This window comes from Nicrophorus vespilloides, unplaced genomic scaffold (genome assembly GCF_001412225.1).
Source record: "Nicrophorus vespilloides isolate i.1.1-1 unplaced genomic scaffold, Nicve_v1.0, whole genome shotgun sequence".
Taxonomy (NCBI): domain Eukaryota; kingdom Metazoa; phylum Arthropoda; class Insecta; order Coleoptera; family Silphidae; genus Nicrophorus; species Nicrophorus vespilloides.
In genome coordinates, this window is record NW_017097500.1 from 170,399 (window position 1) to 189,208 (window position 18,810).

General features: G+C 33.2%; 1 protein-coding gene and 2 non-coding genes across 6 annotated transcripts; 1 reads left to right on the top strand and 2 right to left on the bottom strand.

Annotated features, from left to right (window-relative positions):
- Positions 1–14: 14 nt before the first annotated feature.
- LOC108560268 (four and a half LIM domains protein 2) lies at positions 15–16,426 on the bottom strand. 4 transcript variants are annotated; one of them, XM_017917731.1, is made up of 6 exons: positions 16,409–16,426; positions 12,915–13,196; positions 5,850–6,050; positions 5,600–5,774; positions 994–1,163; positions 15–920 (listed from the first exon to the last, which is right to left on the bottom strand). In XM_017917731.1, exons 1-6 carry the CDS (start codon positions 16,409–16,411, stop codon positions 576–578), a joined length of 1,176 nt encoding a protein of 391 aa, XP_017773220.1. In that variant the 5' UTR covers positions 16,412–16,426; the 3' UTR covers positions 15–575. The 4 variants fall into 4 exon arrangements, with proteins under 4 accessions (XP_017773220.1, XP_017773221.1, XP_017773222.1 ...); XM_017917732.1 differs by lacking the exons at positions 12,915–13,196; positions 16,409–16,426 and adding an exon at positions 8,348–8,638 and having other exon boundaries at positions 5,850–6,039; XM_017917733.1 differs by lacking the exons at positions 12,915–13,196; positions 16,409–16,426 and adding an exon at positions 8,048–8,163.
- On the bottom strand, positions 15,693–15,790 carry Trnay-gua. The gene is made up of 2 exons: positions 15,754–15,790; positions 15,693–15,728 (listed from the first exon to the last, which is right to left on the bottom strand). It is a non-coding gene; the product is annotated as a tRNA-Tyr (tRNA).
- Positions 15,880–15,977, top strand: Trnay-gua. The gene is made up of 2 exons: positions 15,880–15,916; positions 15,942–15,977. It is a non-coding gene; the product is annotated as a tRNA-Tyr (tRNA).
- Positions 16,427–18,810: the final 2,384 nt, after the last annotated feature.

An 18,810-nucleotide genomic window follows, 5' to 3' on the forward strand; every position in this document is an offset into this window, starting at 1 on the left:
GGCCTCGTTATAAATATTATTTAGAATATGTCTACGGTATATCCGAAGCGAGTTAATAATTATTAAGGCTTTCCGTTTGGGTTGCGCATTCGCGATAGAAATTGTTCATATACTATATAATACAAAAATAAAGACTCGCAAAGTGTTGTAAAATGCATTTTACACACCAGGAGTTATGGCTCTCTTTTTTTGTAGTACTAATTGTATAATTATGACTGTAGGTTCTTATATACTTTTTTTTTGTTTGTTTAATATAAAATATTTTAAATATCTTCTAAAAAGGTTATTAAATATTCTAGAAAATGTTATGTACAAATAGTGTGCGTTCTTTTTTTAAATTTTGTTGTTTTGTATCATTTCTGTGTATCGTGTTTGCGCGCGTTTTGCGTGTGTGTGTATAGTTTTAAATGTTGTGTGTGTGTGTGTGTATTTATTGGCAATAAGATTAATATAATATATATATAAAAAGAAACGGTAATTACGAAGCCCTTCTCTCTTCGGCGACGAAAAAAATCTTTAAGATGAAGTGTAGAAAATACGAGAGAGCATACTATACGATTGTGTAAATAGATCTATTAGTTGAGTTTTTGCTTGGCGCATTCGGGACAGATGATGTCGGTGTTGTCGGTGATGAAACCCTTTCCGACTAAGCTGGTGCGGCAGGAAGCGCAGTAGAAGCAGTCGTTGTGCCAGTGTCTGTCCTCGAAAGAGATGAACTTGGTGCCGCCGATGCCGGTGATCGGCCTGCTGCAGGCGTAGCAGCGTTTGGCGAAGAGTTCACCGAAGCAGTCGGCGCAGTAGGGCTTATCGTCGCGGCTGGTGAAGCGAGCGCCTGCCAAACTTGTCTGGCAGTTCGTGCAAGTGAAACACTCCCTATGCCATGGCTCGTTCTTGTAGGTCACGCCACCGCTGGTGATCACCTGAGGAACAACAACAGCAACAGCAATGAGATTTGAATGTGTTTTATTCCTTCGCAATTCGATGTTTTTTTACCTTGTTGCACTTGATGCAACGAGTTGCGTACTTTTCCTCGTAACACTTGGCGCAGTAGATCTCCTGTTCGCGTGGGATGAAGCTCTGGGTGCCGATCGGCGTTTTGCACATCACGCAGCAGAAGCACTTCTCGTGCCATTGCCTAGTCTTGTACTCCATCTTCTTGGTACCTGAAACACACAATTACATTTTACTCGATTCAATCAAATATTTAACATATTTCCGATTAATTTGTTACTATTTTGAAAAGTGAATAAATAGTAATTAACAAAACTCAGAGTATGGACAAAATAAAAAAAATCTAATACCTTGAAATCTAAGTCAAATTATCTATCTAAAAAGTTGTTTTTTCTTATTGGATTTATAATATCTATATTTGTAGCATGAAAAGAATGAATTCAATAGTTTTGCAGATGTATTATGCTAATTTCAATATTTCAATAATTGATAAGAATAATAATTAATTCTTATTCATAAAACCATAGGTAAAAAAATAACTGTATTGATCATAAGTATAATAATTGTTATTACTTAATAAGTAAGTTTAAAAAACATAATTTCGAACATTAATTGTAAATTGTAAAATATTTGAAAAGTATTGTGGTGATATTTTGATAATACTGTAAAAAAAAGGGTTAACTAGTTTAGAATCACATAATATTAAATTTTGTATTTAGTTGATAGCAAGTTGAGAAATAAACCTCCTAATTATCATTGATATAGATTCATAATTGTACACAAAAATAAATAATAACGAGAAACACAATATTGATTGAATTTCGTTTATCTGCAAGTATATACTTAATAACATCTGCAAAGGAACACGTAATTAAATTGGCTTATGCCATTTTCGTACCATCGATAAATACCACACATGCGAATCGATTACGTAAGTACAAACATAATGCTGTTTCTGTTTTCGTTCTTTGTCTTTGCAATCCTCTTTCTTTAACATGCTTGAAGTTAGTGCGTAGGACGGCATCTCTTGAAAGTTTTTTTTTTATTCTCCTCGTTGTAATTATTTAAATCTCTTGTTTCTTTCTTTCAAGTAAGATCATGTGTCATGCCGAAGGCTTACTACGTTTTGGGCATAAAATTGCAGGCTCAATTACGTAGCCGTTGTTGTTATTATTATTATTCATGCGCTCGCATCGAGTTCAAGATTATTACATTAGTAATTTGGCAAAACGATTCGGTTTTTCGTGTGGGCTCTCGAGTTGTGAACGTCTGGCAAAATGGGTCAATGTTACAGCGACCACTTATTATTATTATTATTATATTTTATTAAACGGAATATTTACGCATTCATGAAAGAAAAAATAAACATATTTATTTCTTCCATCGTTCGTTCGTTACTCGTATATCTGAGTGTTCAGTAGCAACTTGGATGTATGCATGCAGCTATTATTTATAATTGGCGATTTGCATTGGAAATGTAATTGGGAAACTGCGCGACACCTGTGTTCTGTTAAGACTTTCGCTGGTTAGGATTCACGACCCACGCGATTTTCGTATTACTGTGCCAAGAAGTATTTATGTTTCCCGGGGGATCGTAATAAAAAGAATGTCACGACAGTGTTGTGGAAATATTTTCCGGGATGGAAAAGCTCTGGCACCGTTTGTTACCGGCTAATAAAGCGCAAATTGAGCGAGTTTCCAAGGTCTATTTCACCCATGGAAAATAATAAGGCTTTTTCATCACAAATACCAATATTTTCTTTAATATAATAATCGCAAAGTTAAATTTTAGACGGAAACAATAAAAGATGGGACGGCGCCAAAACTTAATTGAAATTTACATAATAAATATATTCTATATTTGACATTAGAACGTCGCAGATGGAATAGAAACGACCTAATGAATAAATGCAATAGAAAGCAGACAAATAATGATAAAATAAACTATGATCTGCACATTTTCCATGAGCAGAAAAACGTATTGAATTTCAATAGATGAGAAATTGATCTAAATATGTCAATTATTAATATCGATGGTATCGAAGTGACCCACATAAATTTGCGAAAAAAAGAAATGAACATTTTGCATTTCAATAAATAATCAAATTCAAATGCCATGGAAACAATAAAAGGAGAATACGTTAATTGGCAGAGGCTGAGTCATGGTTTTAATTATAAATTGAAGGAAACGAATTTGTAAAATTGAAGAAATAAAAAACCCATTTGCATACGCTCGATCAAAACAAGTTTTTCTTCACACTTTCGGATAATTTATGATGATCAGTCGCATTATATTAAATTATATACTTATTAAGTAATATAACATTAATTTTCTTTTCGTTTTATGGTGACGCGTTCTTGGCCTCAAACATAATCACTTTGGATTTCGAACTTGTTATTTTTCGACTGTATATAGAAGATTAATCTATTTATGGTTATGATTATTTCAAATCGACCAATCGAATAAATGAATTTTCTTCAATTTTCTCAGCTCTTTTCTTAATGTAACATTATTTGTCCATCATTGTTTTAACTAAGTAAAACCTTTAATTATGTATTTATGAAAAGGAAGATTTTTATGTTAAAAAAACAAATAAATAATGTGAAATTTAGATTAAACTGATTTATGTATATTGAAATTGAATTATAAATAGTATTATAATATTAGTTTTCCCCAAACTATTTAATAATACTAATCTTCGTTCGAATACATTATCTTCTTTGAATTTAGTTTTATGAATGTACTTTTAAATTAGTGCAAACGTTTAAATTTGAGATAAATTTTTAATGAAATTTAAATATGTTGAATAAAAGCGCTTAAAATTTGATTTCAATAGTGAAAAATATTTGAATGACATTATATAATTAAATAAAATAATGTCTCGTGTTGTTTACCTAACGGTAATGAGTATTGGTCTCCGAAGAGACAGTCTGGACCCAAAACGCATTTGAAAGGTTTATTCTCGCCCGGCAAATCCATAGATAAGATAGCGATGTCTTCGTTGTTCTCCTGCGCCTTTCGGATGCGTTCCTTGCCGACTGTTTTCGTTTGCAAGTTCAGACCTCGCTTGAATTGATCACTTAAAACACCGGCCATTTCAATGTATTCGAAAATCCAGTTAAGACGACACAAGAGCTTCACGCCGCGAGAACGCTTTTACTTTCGGTGAACGGTGGAAAAATTGGGAAAGAGTGCGGCGAAATTGTATAAACGAGAGTCGGCAGTCATCTACAGACGATGTCTTTGGAAGAACTGTGGCTGCGTGCCAACCAAATCGCCGGCAACGGAATAATATGTTATACCTTGCAAGGTTAAACTCTATTCTACTACTACCTACACGCATCGGGGAGTGAAATTGAGTGAAATGAGAAAATATTCATATAATATGGTCATGGAGGACGGAACTCGTTCGAACGAGGAGGGTCCAATCAATACGTGCTTGTTCCTTCCTTCCATTCCCGTTCATTTGCTTTTTTTTTTGTTCGCATCACCCGCCCCCCTATATACTGAAATTATCTTATCGACATATTCATTTTCAGCGTTCATTTCCCACCAAAACCAATCGCCAATCTCTGTCCGTCCGGCCATTTGGCAGCGCAGTATATCAAAAATGGTCCTAGCATTCAACAAAAAAAATATAAATCTGTCTCGTTGATGTAGGCTAGAGAAACTTTCAGCTCCTTATTAGTGCATCCGAACAAATTCTCCGAGCTAAATAAAGCGGCAAACAAATGAAATAGTAATATGCTTCGCCTTGGAGTAACAGAGGGACATTTGAATTTAGCGTTATTTTACGTTTGTTGCTTGCTTGCTTGCTTATTATTGGTGGCAGAGCGAGAAGGAGAGATATAGATGTACTAGTCCTGATAAGGTGGCTCTCCGCGTTTACATCATCATTTATTTTGGAAAATGCAGTCATCTAGCGCTAATAGAAACCTTTCACACGCTCGGTTTAACACTTAACAGAAGGCGGCGCAAAATAAACCGGTGTACGGAAATGTATTCACGAAGTCTGCTCATATTTGTTGTTGTTCGTTCGCCGTTCAAACAATTAAAATCATTAAGACCGAAACCAAAAGAAAAAACCAATTGTCTTCAACAAATGATCATAATTATTCGTGCAAGATTCAATCGAATTGATGGCACGATCGTTCGATCAGCTGTTGTGTTTACGATTAAGAAAATCCATGAAAGAAACGAATATTTCAATTAATATTAATATTCAAAACGTTCATTATAATCTAATGATGATGATTAAAACGAATCATTAATTTTAAAATGAAATGCTTAATATTCTGAACGTAAGTCTTGATGATACATTCTGATTCAGATAGACAATAGACAATTATAGCATTGTTTAAACTAACTAATGAAAATTTTGAATATATGGTCAATTATAGCAGTTTTAAACTTTTATAATTTACTATTTCATGATTGCTGGCTAAATGCATAATTATTTCATATTAACAAAAACGTGATTCTAATGAAATTTTTATGGTCCTTTTTTGCTATACTATATTGAGTAAATTTGAAACTGTCTACAGGTCAAATAGTGTTAAAATCTAATAAGTATTATGTGTTTTTATCAGATAGAAGATTTAAATTTTCATAAAAGAAATACGCTATAGTATTGTAAATTGTGCTTACCAGCCCTGAAGATTTCGCCGCAACCATCGCACCTGGAGGCGAACTTCTCGTCGTAGCATTTTCCGCAGTAAATGCGATCAGATCTGGAACCGAATTGCTTATCGACTAGAGATTCACCGCACGCAGTGCAAAGGAAACAGGCCTCGTGCCAATGCTTATCCTTGTATGACAAATCCTGCATAGAAGAAGAAAAAAAAAGGGAAATACGGATTAGGATTCAATAGAAAGCATTTTCTTCATTTTCTTTTACCTTAGAGTCAATGCCAATGATTTTGTTGCATTTCTCACAGCCGTTGGCGAAAACGGATTCGTAGCACGAGACGCAGTATGGATGCTCATCCCTGAGGACGTAACGTTGTCCTGTCAGACTTTCGTCGCATTGCCAGCAGCAGAAGTGTTGTCCGTGCCAGTCCTTGTTCATGGCTTTGGTGTATTCCCCACTGAAAATAAGCTGCACGAAAAGAACAATGTTAAAAAAAAAACTGTGCATGACAATTAGGGGAAATGAGTACCATTCATAATAATGCCACGTATTAGATATAACAACAACAAAGATATTGTAATAATTTGATGTAATGCAATTCATTAAGAAGAAACGTGGAATTACATCATTACAATTTAATTGCTGATCTTAGAAACATGGTTCAAAGAATGGTACTCTGCGATTTGCAAGATTAAACAATCAAAATACACACGATAACATCATGTTATCAATCGGGCGGATTAATGTAAACTTGTTTAATAAATAAAACACATTTATTAAACAATTAGTATAACTTTTATCTCTTTTAAAGATTTTAGAAAGTGAAATTATACAACTTCGATTCTTTCTATTTACTCATGCGGTCGGGAATTATAAATAAATCGTTTTTTTTTTTAGATATATTTATTTGTTTTTGAAGATGCAGCGTGTTCAGGTATACGTGCCAAAGGTTTTTCTAACGAAACACTTGAGTGTTTTCTTTCTCTTGTGTTTGGATAAACAAGATAAACATTCCGTTACAGTTTCTACTTTATTCATTTTGGTATCATGAAAGTTAAGTATATTTCTGATAAATTTTCCAATCTTTAAAGAAAAATACTAATTTTACTCATTTTCTTTAAATAATAATAAATGGGCAGAAATTTTACTTTGTTGCAATAATAAATTTATTTTAAAATTTTGTGAAAGAGGATACTCCATGATTACTTTACACTTCATATTGAGTTGTAAGATGTAATCGGTATCTTTCTTATAGAGATATTCAATACTATCCATTGAATTACGTCATTATTGGAATTTTCGGTTGAGCGCTTTTCCTGCATCTATTTCATACATACCAAAGTGTGTCCTAAATTTAAGCATTTTCCTCCGACGTCTGCTTGCAATATTTCTAATATAAACTATGCAATTCTAGAGTGTAGTTGCTACATTGGAGTCCGTCCAATAATATATAAATATATCCCTGGCGATTTTGAGAAATATTTTTCAGTTGCGTAAATGCATTAGACAGAGTCAAGAAAGCGAAATTTTATAATCAAATGACTCACCCATTTTATATATATATTATTTACAAAACCTTAAGAAGCAATAACATTTTTATAATTCGTTAAAAGCAAGTTTTTTATTATAAATAAAATAGACGTGTTAATGATAAAATTGTGTATTTAAATTCCTCGCTGAATTTAATTTCTAGGATAAATGATGAAATCCTTGAAAATATCAACAATCCATTTTTTTATGACTTTTGATATAAATAAATCGTTTCGATGCATTGCAATTAAATGTATTCACATTACTTCTTTATTAAGTCATCTTTTGATTTAAAATTCTAATTTGTAATAAAGCGATTTAATTAGAAACAATTGAATAATTCAATGAGGGGCGGCAGATGGCATTAAATTGCTGACTGTAAAGCTTCAGTAATGTTATTACATAATAGTGAGTTTATCCGGAAAGTTGTGGGTCATTTTCTTCTTCGAGATTTGGCGTTTTAGTTGTTGGAATGTTCTGTAGCGTTTACATTTTTGAAAGCAAACTAAAATTGCAAATATTTGAACTTGAATAATGAAAGAAAAATATTATTAAAGTTTGAAGAAAACGAGATCAATAGATGGCAATAGCCAAGGTTGTGTTTTATTCCAAATGAAATTTATGTTACAACATTAAATATAGGATTTATTTTCAAAATATTTTTCTTGAGGTGTAACTTTATCTTAACTCGAAACATTATGAATTGTAAATTGGAACAGTTTTACTGGTGATCATCGGCATTGGCGTGTAAAGATTTTTCTTGAACATTCAAAGCGTAACAGACTTTGAAGCGTAAATGTGTTAAGAGCAAAACGAGAACACTTGAGATTAATTTAAGCTTTGGATTAATGCGATAGTCTTGGAAATGATGTAGTATAGAAAGATAGATAGATAGAGAAAGAAGAGAGAGATTTCGTTTTGTAACAGTTGTATACCTTAAGTATTAGGGGTACGTGTTGCCATGTCTTGTAGTATCTTTCTAGAATCTTCTGATTTTAAAAAGTGTTCATGATGAAAAATTATATAGTGATGAAGTGTTTTCCTGCATAATTGAAGTAGTTATGAGAATCAAAGGTATTGTAAAAGTATTTGAAATGTTTCTGAAAGAGTAGCCATCATCTAGTTAAAAGTAACTAGGTGACAAAGGGAAACACTAAATCACTTGGTGAAAATAGTAATAAATAACAAAAAAAGTCGAATTTGGTTCCTTTTCCGGTGTTTTGGCGAACACGTACCCCTGATTTCCGTTGGTGGTGCGTTCGATTTCGGTGATGGTGACATCGGTTCCAGCATCGTTGCTTTCGCGCCTCTTGGTGGTCTTCTTCACCTTTCTGGTCTTCTTTTCGGTTACAGTGAAGTTAGAGTAGGCTTCTACGTCTCCCATTTTTTTTTCTGATTTAACTTGGGAATCGCCGGGTTGGAAATCACACAAACTGTACAAAAGTCCGTTCGCAACTGAATTGTGTTAAGATGGGTAAACTGGCGAGGAGTTTTCTTTCGGCCGTGGTATTTTTAGAGAATGATATTGGAACGTGGTGCCGCGTGCAATATGCCCTCTTCTCTTAGGTGGGCGCAGAAAATCTCAAGTCTCTCTCTCTTTGTTAGTATTAGTATTAGTATGTATGCGTGTGTCTAAATACATCCGATATTTGACGCAATCCATTTTCACGCAGATTTTATAAATATAATACATTTACTACACACACACACACATATATATTGATTCTTCAAACACGCTTGAATCTCTTGAATCTTACACAATGGATGGTTGGATGGATGGGCAACGTATTTTTAACCAACTTTTCTGCTTCAACATAATAATAATAAACAGGCAATATGTTTGAAGTCTTTACGATTTTTGCAATTATCATCGATCGCCGAGCCGAAAATACTGTTATGTAACCGCGTCGAAAATAAACCGAGTATTCGGAAGTTTACGATGCTTTTAGCCTCAAATCAACATCTTTCAAACAGAACATTTCATAGATGTTCTACGCACTCTCCTACTAATTTGCATTCTTTTCTCCTCATACGAGGAGAAAATTTAACAACAAAAGAAAAAGAAATTGTGGCAACAAATACAAAACATGAAGTAAACTCTCTAAAAGCATCACGAAAGCAAAACTTTATTTCTATCATATAACAAATTGGAGAAATGAATTTATATATATAAAAACTCTTTAGTTAATAAGCAAAAAAAAATAGGAAAATTACATTCGCTTTACCCAAAATGGTTCGGGATTGCTGCCACTACTACTGGGACCAGCCACCTCTTGCGTTCTCTCGACAACTTCATTCTTCTTTCCCTTTTTCTTATTCTTAAACTGCCTCCGATGTTCCTCGATTTGTTTGGTCTTTAAACCGTCCACTGAATTCAACACGTTCTTATCTAATTCATCTTTGTTATCTTCCTCGGGCTCGACAACCGTGACTTCAGACTCGGAAGAAGGTTGCAGTTCGACGATTTTTTGGAATGGTGATTCAGAACGACGCAATCGTGTTTGTTCTACAAATTCAGTGGCAACTGAAATGTGCTCAACAGTTTTTGTCTCTTCGGTGCATTTGCTGCTTTTCAAGTTCGGAACGTTCAGCAATAAATCCTTCGAGGATGTCGTAAGCGATCGACTCAAATACTCTTTGTTCTCTAAATCCTCGTCATGTATTTCTGGAGTTCGAGAGCGCGATCTCGAATGAGACCTCGAATGCGACCTCCTGCGCCAATATTGAGGGCTATCAAAGTTTGATTTGAAATATTCCTCTGAAAGCATTGCGCTCGAAGTTCGTGACCTGTAATCCTCCTCATCGATTTCATGTACGCTAACCACCGGATTTTCCACAAGTTCCGAACAAATACTGTGTCTGGGTGCGATTCTGTCATAGGTTGGGAAGGGCGAAGATTCCCTGTGAAATGTCGAGGGTTCCGAAATGATGGACAGCTCGCTCGCGTCCGTGACCACGATGGGATGAGATTCGGTGTAGGTCGGGAAAATGCGCGAAACGTGTTTTTCTTTAATTGGAGCCAAATCCGAATTCGTATTAATAGGAACGTGTTCCTCGTGACGGCGGCGGTCCGTGGAGCCGACCGCAATTTCCTTGCTATTTTCCAACCGTCTAATTTCTTCCAAAAGTTTATTCCTCTCCCTGTTCAGATCTCTGATGTAATTCTCCGTGATGCAACTTAAGTCACTTGCGTTGGTGGGGTGAGCCTCACCTGCTGTCACAGCTCTGCGGACATTCGTGTAGAAAGCGAACAGCTCAAGCACTCCGACGCACGATACAATAATTGATAACATTAAACCCATCTCAGTAGAAATACCAACAACTTTTCGCACATTAATATTTTGTTGGTGTTAATTAGGCAGCAGACATAGAGACACAGTTTACATCGCAACGAGTTTGCAAACAAACTGATAGAAATAATGTTTGCCAATAGCGGCCGGGGCCCAGAACCCTAAATTAGTTTTTTGTTACTTAATCAAGTGATCCTAAATATTTTAATTCATCTTGCTCTGACTTGTTGAGACACCAGACTGAACGCTCTCTAACGACGTGGCTCAAAAACCATTCGGAATTAGTTACCCTTGATATTAAATGCGAGAGAGTAACATGGATAAATAAAAAATAAATAAATCAACGATCCTCCTATTGGCATTGTTGTTATTCCGAACGCTTTCCTTGGGAATTACATTGTCTGGCACACTATTTGCGTAGATGATACGTACTTATTTAAGCTATATTTTAAGAATCCCGTGCGCCTGCCAAACAATGTTTTTCTTTTTCTTTTAAGCAATTAATATAGAATTCAACCCTAGTGTAAATAAACAAAACGGAAGTTGCAACGGAAAGGGGAACGCGCGTAACCAAAAAGTATCAATGAAGTTGTGAAATCGAGTGGGCCTTGAGTGATTCCGTTTTTGGTGCTCGTGACTAATACGCTCTTTTTTTGGTAATAACTCAATTGCACTTTTTCTTTTTTTTTCGCTTCTTTCTTCCAGCGTGTGGAAATATTTTTCGATCTGATTCTGTTTAATCCGTTGGACTTTGATTTAATGAAGCCGCAAAGGAGGAGAGTGCTAATAGTTAGATATGCACACGGCTCCATAGTGGACCAGAGTGAGTGTTTAATGTCTATGCCATGTGGATGAGGCCCAAAGTTTTATGGAGCGGCCTGTGCCAAGCGTAGCCAAAGAAGGATTGGGGTCGGGTTGCATTCCTCGGTGACGTTATTCATTGCACCTGGGGTTTTCCGTACCCGCACTGTCGAATTTCTACATTCTCACCCACAAATCACTTAAATTTATTTTACATCCCTCCACCAAACACGCAACGTAATCATTTCAATTCAACAATAATCTCTTATAAGGATTTAATTTCATATCAATCATTTTCAACAACATATATAAATTCTATTTAATCAACAGTCAATGTTTATGCTTATTTTGTAGTCATATGCATTTACATATTATTTATTGATAACAATTGATCAATTAGTAGTAAAAACTACAAACATTTTATTTTTCAAATACTTTAATTAAACTATCGATAACAATAATAACAATTATTATTGCAACTATTGTTATTGTTCTTTGCGTTTATAATTTCAAGAAAACATTGATATTTTATTACATTTTTAAGTATGTATATTATTTATTTATTGCCATTAAAAATTACGGTTCGTTGGATACTTTAAATATCGCGTTAAATGAGGCATTAAAAAGTCGAAGCAAATCTCTTTAAAAAAAAATATGGGCCAGGCGCCGGGGAAAAAATCACGATGTGTTCATTGACTGACAAGATTCGTGGTGTTAATTATTACAGAAAAAAAAAAGTTTGGCTTCCGTTCAATAAGCGATATTTTGGTTCGAATCCAAAACCGATACTAAACATATCGGTGTTTTTCTTCGTCCTTTTATTTATTCACGTAACGCTATTTGATTAAATGGCTTTTGTAATGTTTCATTTTATTTTTGTTATTGCATCAGTTGAAGTAAATACGAAATGGTTTTACGTTTGCAATTCGCGGTAATATTGCATGGCTTTTGTGTTCAATATGAATTAAACGCTAAATATAGTAGCGGTATTAAATCTGGGCGAGAAAAGATATTTTTAGTCGCGTAAAAACATGTGGCCAGCAAGATCGAACGGTGTATGGGCGCTATGCACAAAATCGAGCACGGAAATTTGGAAATTATTAGTGGAAAAGAATGAATGTAACAAAGTGGGTTCAAAGCGGTGAGACGAAGGAGCAGCAGCAAGGATATTTTCATCATGCGCTTGCCAAATAACCCGAAACTGTCAATGTTTTCCGCACGACACTAATTGCGATGAGCGAATCTTAAAAATCTAATAATATTACGAGAGAACCGACAAACAAACAAAAAAAAACATTATCGATACTTACTCAAAGTGGGACATTTATATGTGTTTATTATTTTTAAGTTTAACTTACTTACTAGTTCTTGAGCTCGGGTTTCTGTTAGGCGGAAGAGGAGCACTTGACTGGAAAAGAAAGGGATACGTGAAGATGCTGGTGCATCGGTGCTGCTGTCCAAACTTAAAACCCAGATATATTTAGCCCTCAATCAAGGAAAAATGTTTGGTTCCGTTCGGTTATTGCACACCACCAATGCATACGCACACACGCACTTTCTTCCACCTAAATTTTAAATATAGATTCTCGTGGCCTGGAGCGAGCTCAAGAAGTGCAAGAGGCTGCTCTTGGAGAGGAGAGAGAAAGAGAGAGAGAGAGGTGGTGGTTTCAGGGTGCGTCTCGTGCATACAGCATTTCGAAAGATCGCTTACCTCGTCGCAGGAAGCGCATCTCGGCTTCAGGTTTTCCGAGTAGTGGCGTTCGCAGTAGAGATTGTCTTCGTAGACGCAGTAGGCCAGGTCGACAAGCAGGTCGCTGCAGGTGGTGCACTTGAAGCAGCCCGGATGCCACAGCAGGTTGCCCATTCTTGGGGCGGAAACGCATGGCAGCTGCGTCTGCAGTGGCTTCTCGCATCCTGCACAATTCGTGTTCGGGGGCGCATTTTTCGCCAGACCGATGTCCAATGCTATTTCGTTTCTTGCAGTTATAAAATCCTGAAAAAAAAACGAAGATATATAAGCAACATATTCATATTTTCTGACTAATTAGAAAATTAATTGCAGTACATCATCATTTCAATCTTTTAACACTAACATAAACTGTTACAAATTATTAAATGTTAGAATATGTTTCAAAAGTATTTTACAAATGTAATTTTCAGTACTTTTAATACAAATTGTAACAGCCGGATCTCTTATAGCGCTATTTCTATATAACACAACGTAATTACCTAATTCGCGAAAAGACAAGAAATTAAAGTGAATACGTAAATAATTAGAATTAGGTTTTATAGTTTGCAACTGCATTCCAATAAGGTTTTCAGCCTTCTGTATAAAAGCAACATATTCATATTTTGTGACTAATTAGAAAATTAATTGCAGTACATCTTCATTTCAATCTTTTAACACTAACATAAACTGTTACAAATTACTAAATGTTAGAATATGTTTCAAAAGTATTTTACAAATGTAATTTTCAGTACTTTTAATACAAATTGCAACAGCCGGATCTCTTATAGCGCTATTTCTATATAACACAACGTAATTACCTAATTCGTGAAAAGACAAGAAGTTTTATAGTTTGCAACTGCATTCCAATAAGGTTTTCAGCCCTCTGTAGTTGACAAATCTCATAATTGAGGAAAAAAAATCTATTTTATTGTTATGTGTCAATAGATAATTTAGAAAAAATCAACAAAATCCATTAAGTTAAAACAATTTTCACTTTAGTTCATAAATATTGTGTGCTGCTTATTCTTTGATATGAAGAATTTACACTAATTTTTATTGACTCATAATTTATATATTTTTTTTGTAAAAAGTCTAGATTTTCCATTGCGTTGGTGTCTTTTAGAAATTGATACAAATTTGGGATATTTTAAATTATTGGTTATTATTTGAATTTAATAATACGATAGAATCATCACTACCCACTCACTAGTAGATGTAGGCGTTTTCGAAAATACGTAACTTAAATAAATAAAAAAAATAATGAATGAAAATTCGTATACGTAACGTAACAGGAATCAAATCGAAAAAAATAATATGAATAGTAAAAAGTTGAAATTGTTGTGCGTGGGAATTTATATTAAAATTCATTCATTCCTGATGAACTTTGTTTTTAATCAATCATTTTTTTTGTTTTGTTTTTTTTTAATTACAAACAAAGTTTGCATAGTTTTAGAATTATGAATCAGTATTTGGAACAGAGACGTTTCAGCGTATTCTTGGATCTGTCCCAGATGTTTGACAATTTGTCACATTTATCGGACTTCACTATAAATTAGAAAATACTTTCATACAAATAAAATTAAATAAATTTTGGATCATTTCAAAATACTGGACATATTAACAGTTAAATCCAATCATGAGATCCAATAGGGTAATTAATTATTCTGTAATTACTTTACTGAAGTATAGAGTAAGGTGACCAAGGCATCTTTTTTTTTTACAAAACTACACAAGAAATTGAGTTTTAAGAAATTAACTTCAATCCTGGAATTAAGGATAAATTTCTAAGAAAACACAAAAATGTATCCTTCCTTCATTTCTTTCAAATATTAATATTTTTCATATAGTATTCAAATATGGTCAGAAAGGTAAACCTATAATCAAATGACAAATAAAAGTATGATTTTGTTTGTCTTACGTAATATCAACAACAAAAAATTGATGACCATGACCAATTCCTCTGACGTAATCTAAGAATGAAGTGTGTATGGTTATTTTTAGCAAACTGTATTAAAATATTGTGAGTGCATATTTGGATAATTTATAATAGTTAAATTTTAATATAAAAAAATAACATATAAAAACGTCGTCATGTAAATTGCATTTGCAGAAAGCGTGTATTTTCGTAATAATATCCTTTTGAGGATACACGAGTGCTTAAATTATAAATTCAAGTACATATATACAAATAAATTTAACCTCATTTCGATAATAACACGTAGCCGATCCCAAATATGTTGTAAATCGCAAATATTTACGATAATAGTTTGTGCGTAAATAATGTTATTTATTATTGGTATAAAGGCATGTTTAAGATGTTTAAATATTATCTAATTTTAAACGAGTTTATTTGTTGAACTGTTTTGAGAAACATCCAAAATTATTTCTTCCTTCACTCACAAACACTTTTCCGAGTGACACGAAACTTTATATCCACTATTTTTACAATTAGTACAACAATAACATCCTAGAGAGAAAAACAATTTCGCAAACGGTTACCATTGAAACGTCTTTCTGAAATTTACGAGTAGAAATACATCATGAAAATAGGAATGAAAACGTAATAAATCTGCAATTTCAACGAAATGTTATTACGTTATTAATAAACCTAGTTTAAGTATATTAAGTTAGGAATTCTAATTAATAACGCTGTTTTGCATTTATGAAAGAAAATCCCATAAATTTCATCGTTATCAGATCTTGATGATTGGACGCATTATATGATTAAATTTTGATTAATCAATAAAACATGTAAAAGAATCCTTCGAACCGGATTTGAACCAGTGACCTATGGATATCTACTAGCTAGTATTTTTTCGAACTACAGTCCACCGCTCTACCAACTGAGCTATCGAAGGTATAAGTAATTAAATAAAAATGCAACGGAAAGTGGATCAGTGAAAGTCCATCCAGTTACCTGTTTTAAAAACAAAGAAGTCTTCGTACACCTTCGATAGCTCAGTTGGTAGAGCGGTGGACTGTAGTTTGTTAAAGCAATAAGGAATGGACATCCATAGGTCACTGGTTCAAATCCGGTTCGAAGGATACTTTTTGGATGTTTAAAGGTAGACAGCTTGAAATCCATATAGCAATTACATAAATATAATTTATGATTGTGCAGTCATAAGTGCGAGGAGGCAATGAATCACGTACGTAAGGAGTAGACGCGCGCGCGTTATATAAAAACCTAAAATAATACTTTTGCACACGACGATCCGTGCGTTTTATTAAAAAAAAATAACGAGTAGACTCACGGAAAATTTATATTAAAAATTTTCGAGAAGATCCGAGGGAGCGTATGTATCGTGTCAGGTGGATCAATATTATTCGCGAATCGAATATATAAATGTGTATTTGACCTTAGATCATTCATATGCTGAGAAACGTATCAACAGTTCAGATAAAAATCGAACGTTATTTACATAACATTCGAATTAATATTATTATTTCGGGCTAAAAATAGAAATAACTCATACCATCAGTAGTTATAAATTATTATTTTTTTTTTGGTTCGTGCGCTCCGCTTCTTTAACTTAACTAATATCACTTTTTCAAGGAAGTAACCGAGACTATTGTCGCAGACCGGCTAAATTAAACTGGCTCAGATGATCGCGATAATCAAGCGAATATTAATTTGAACGGTCGACCGGAACATTTGCAGAATCATCTGTCATTACGGATGAGTAATTTATTATTATGTTTTAGATGCTGACTGCGGATCTCTATTTCGCTTCGATGCGAGAAAATTTCTCTCTCAAAGTTTGTAGATCGCGACACAATGAATATTATTATTGTTAAGAGTCTAAATTGCATTCCTAATAACATAATAAGATGGTTTTCCACGACAAGATTAGCAATGATAACGTTGTTTGTTATTTTCAATTTTTTTGAGGAAATTTTGTAATTCTCGAGAATTGTCAGAAAATGCTTCTAACTCATAGTTTCATTTATATTTTATTTAATAGTTTAATAAGTTTTGTATACAAATTGTATTAGATATCATTTTGAAAAAGTAGATACGATTACATAAATTATATTACAAATTTCAATGAAACATGATGATTTTTTCTTGCTGACATTAGATACAAAAGTTAATATTTAATCTAAATTTAAGTATTTAAAATTCATATGTTTATATCCAATTCTAATGTAGAAAGTTATCTATGTCTGTTATAAAGCTTTATGATAACAATACTTGCAGATTCAATGAAATCTTTCGTTATTTTTTTCTATAGTTAAAGAACTGTGTCTGGAATTCTAAATCCATTTATACAATAGACTGAGCCAAGTTTCACTAAAGATTTTACATTTATAAATTCAATATTAAGAAAAATGCATTTTCCCACAAGTTGATTTAAAACGTAAATCCAGTAGTCCTTTTAGCATTATTAAAAAATATTATTTTTTCACGAAAAAATCTAATTAATTAAAATCATGTCGCGCCCTCATTAGTCCATGAATTACAAATTGGGGTCCTTGGAGACTAAAGCTTTTTCTTTATTACATGATAATATCCTTTTTTATAGAAATTTGGTAAAATTGATTCATCTAAACGAATTATTCATAAATATTAATAGGATAAGACGCTGCTGTAGGCAAGCTTAAAATATATATGTAAGATGGGTTGCATGCTTATTTTATAGTTTTTGCGTAAATAAAATGTTATATTTTCTTTGTTTATAAACTATTGTTTTTCTAAATTTATTAACGTTATTCGTTGTATATATTATACAGTGGAACCTCGCATAACGAGCAAAATGAATTGTAAGAAAAACGTCTCGCAAAATGGAACTCATTATGTTTATATGGGGAAAACTGTTTCACTATACGAGTAAAAATCCGGAAATTTTGGAACAGATTTTGCTCGTTAAGCGAGGTTCCACTATACTTTAATATCTTGTATAATTGGTAAAGCTAACATATTTTTTTGTAAATGTGAATATGTTTAAGTACTTTCAATATGTAAATGATCGTCACTGTCAATATTATTAATTGTTTATGAGAGGTATTGTATATAGGTAAACCGCGTAATTAGTGACGGTCTTAAAGATCGTGCGTCGTTTGTAATTTTTTTCTTTCGGCACACATTTGGCACACGAAATTGCCATTTATCTGCCAGAAATAATAAATCGTTCTATGAAATAAGTTATATGGATTTAGCGAGAACCGAGTAAAGTTGTTTCCAATAAGATCATCACAGTTTTAAATCTAATTTATTCAGTTTTATCATCAATTATACATATACTAATAATGTAAATTGAGTTGAACTGGAAGTAACTTCTAATTTATGGATTTAAACTAATCTTTTCGTCATTTTATAATTATGTATTTTTTTAAATAATCACCTGATTATTATTGCTTTATTATCAAACAAGCGTTTTATGTCTCGTTTGTTTTAATTAAAATGTACTAATTGAATCGGTGGCAACAGAAATACCGCCAATCAAATTCACGACGTTTGAAATGCCGATTGTATCGAAATCCCGACAACCATAATCCAGACTGTATCAAAATCCCGACTATATCGAAAATGTCTACAATAACATTTTTATTCCGGAGCGTAGTCACTTTTAAATTGTTATTAATAATAAATGATAGCAATTAATAATCTAATTGTATTTGAGATTATTTCATAATGTTAAGTTTTATTATGAATAATTCAACAAAATCAAATAAATTAATAACAAGGTGAGTACGCTCCGAAATAATTTTAAAATGTTATTGTAAAAATTTTAGATATAATCGGGATTTTGATATAGTCGGGATTACGTTTGTCGGGATTATGGTTGTCGAGATTCTGATACAGTCGGGATTATGGTTGTCGAGATTTCGACACAGTCGGGATTATGGTTGTCGAGATTTCGTTACAATCGGGATT

Excerpts from the sequence above, each read along its gene's own strand:
- LOC108560268 (XM_017917731.1), bottom strand. Across the intron at positions 5,775-5,849 it reads TCATTGGCATTGACTCTAAG|GATTTGTCATACAAGGATAA; the intron begins GTAAAAGAAAAT and ends TCTTCTATGCAG. Across the intron at positions 1,164-5,599 it reads CGGCGAAATCTTCAGGGCTG|GTACCAAGAAGATGGAGTAC; the intron begins GTAAGCACAATT and ends TGTGTGTTTCAG.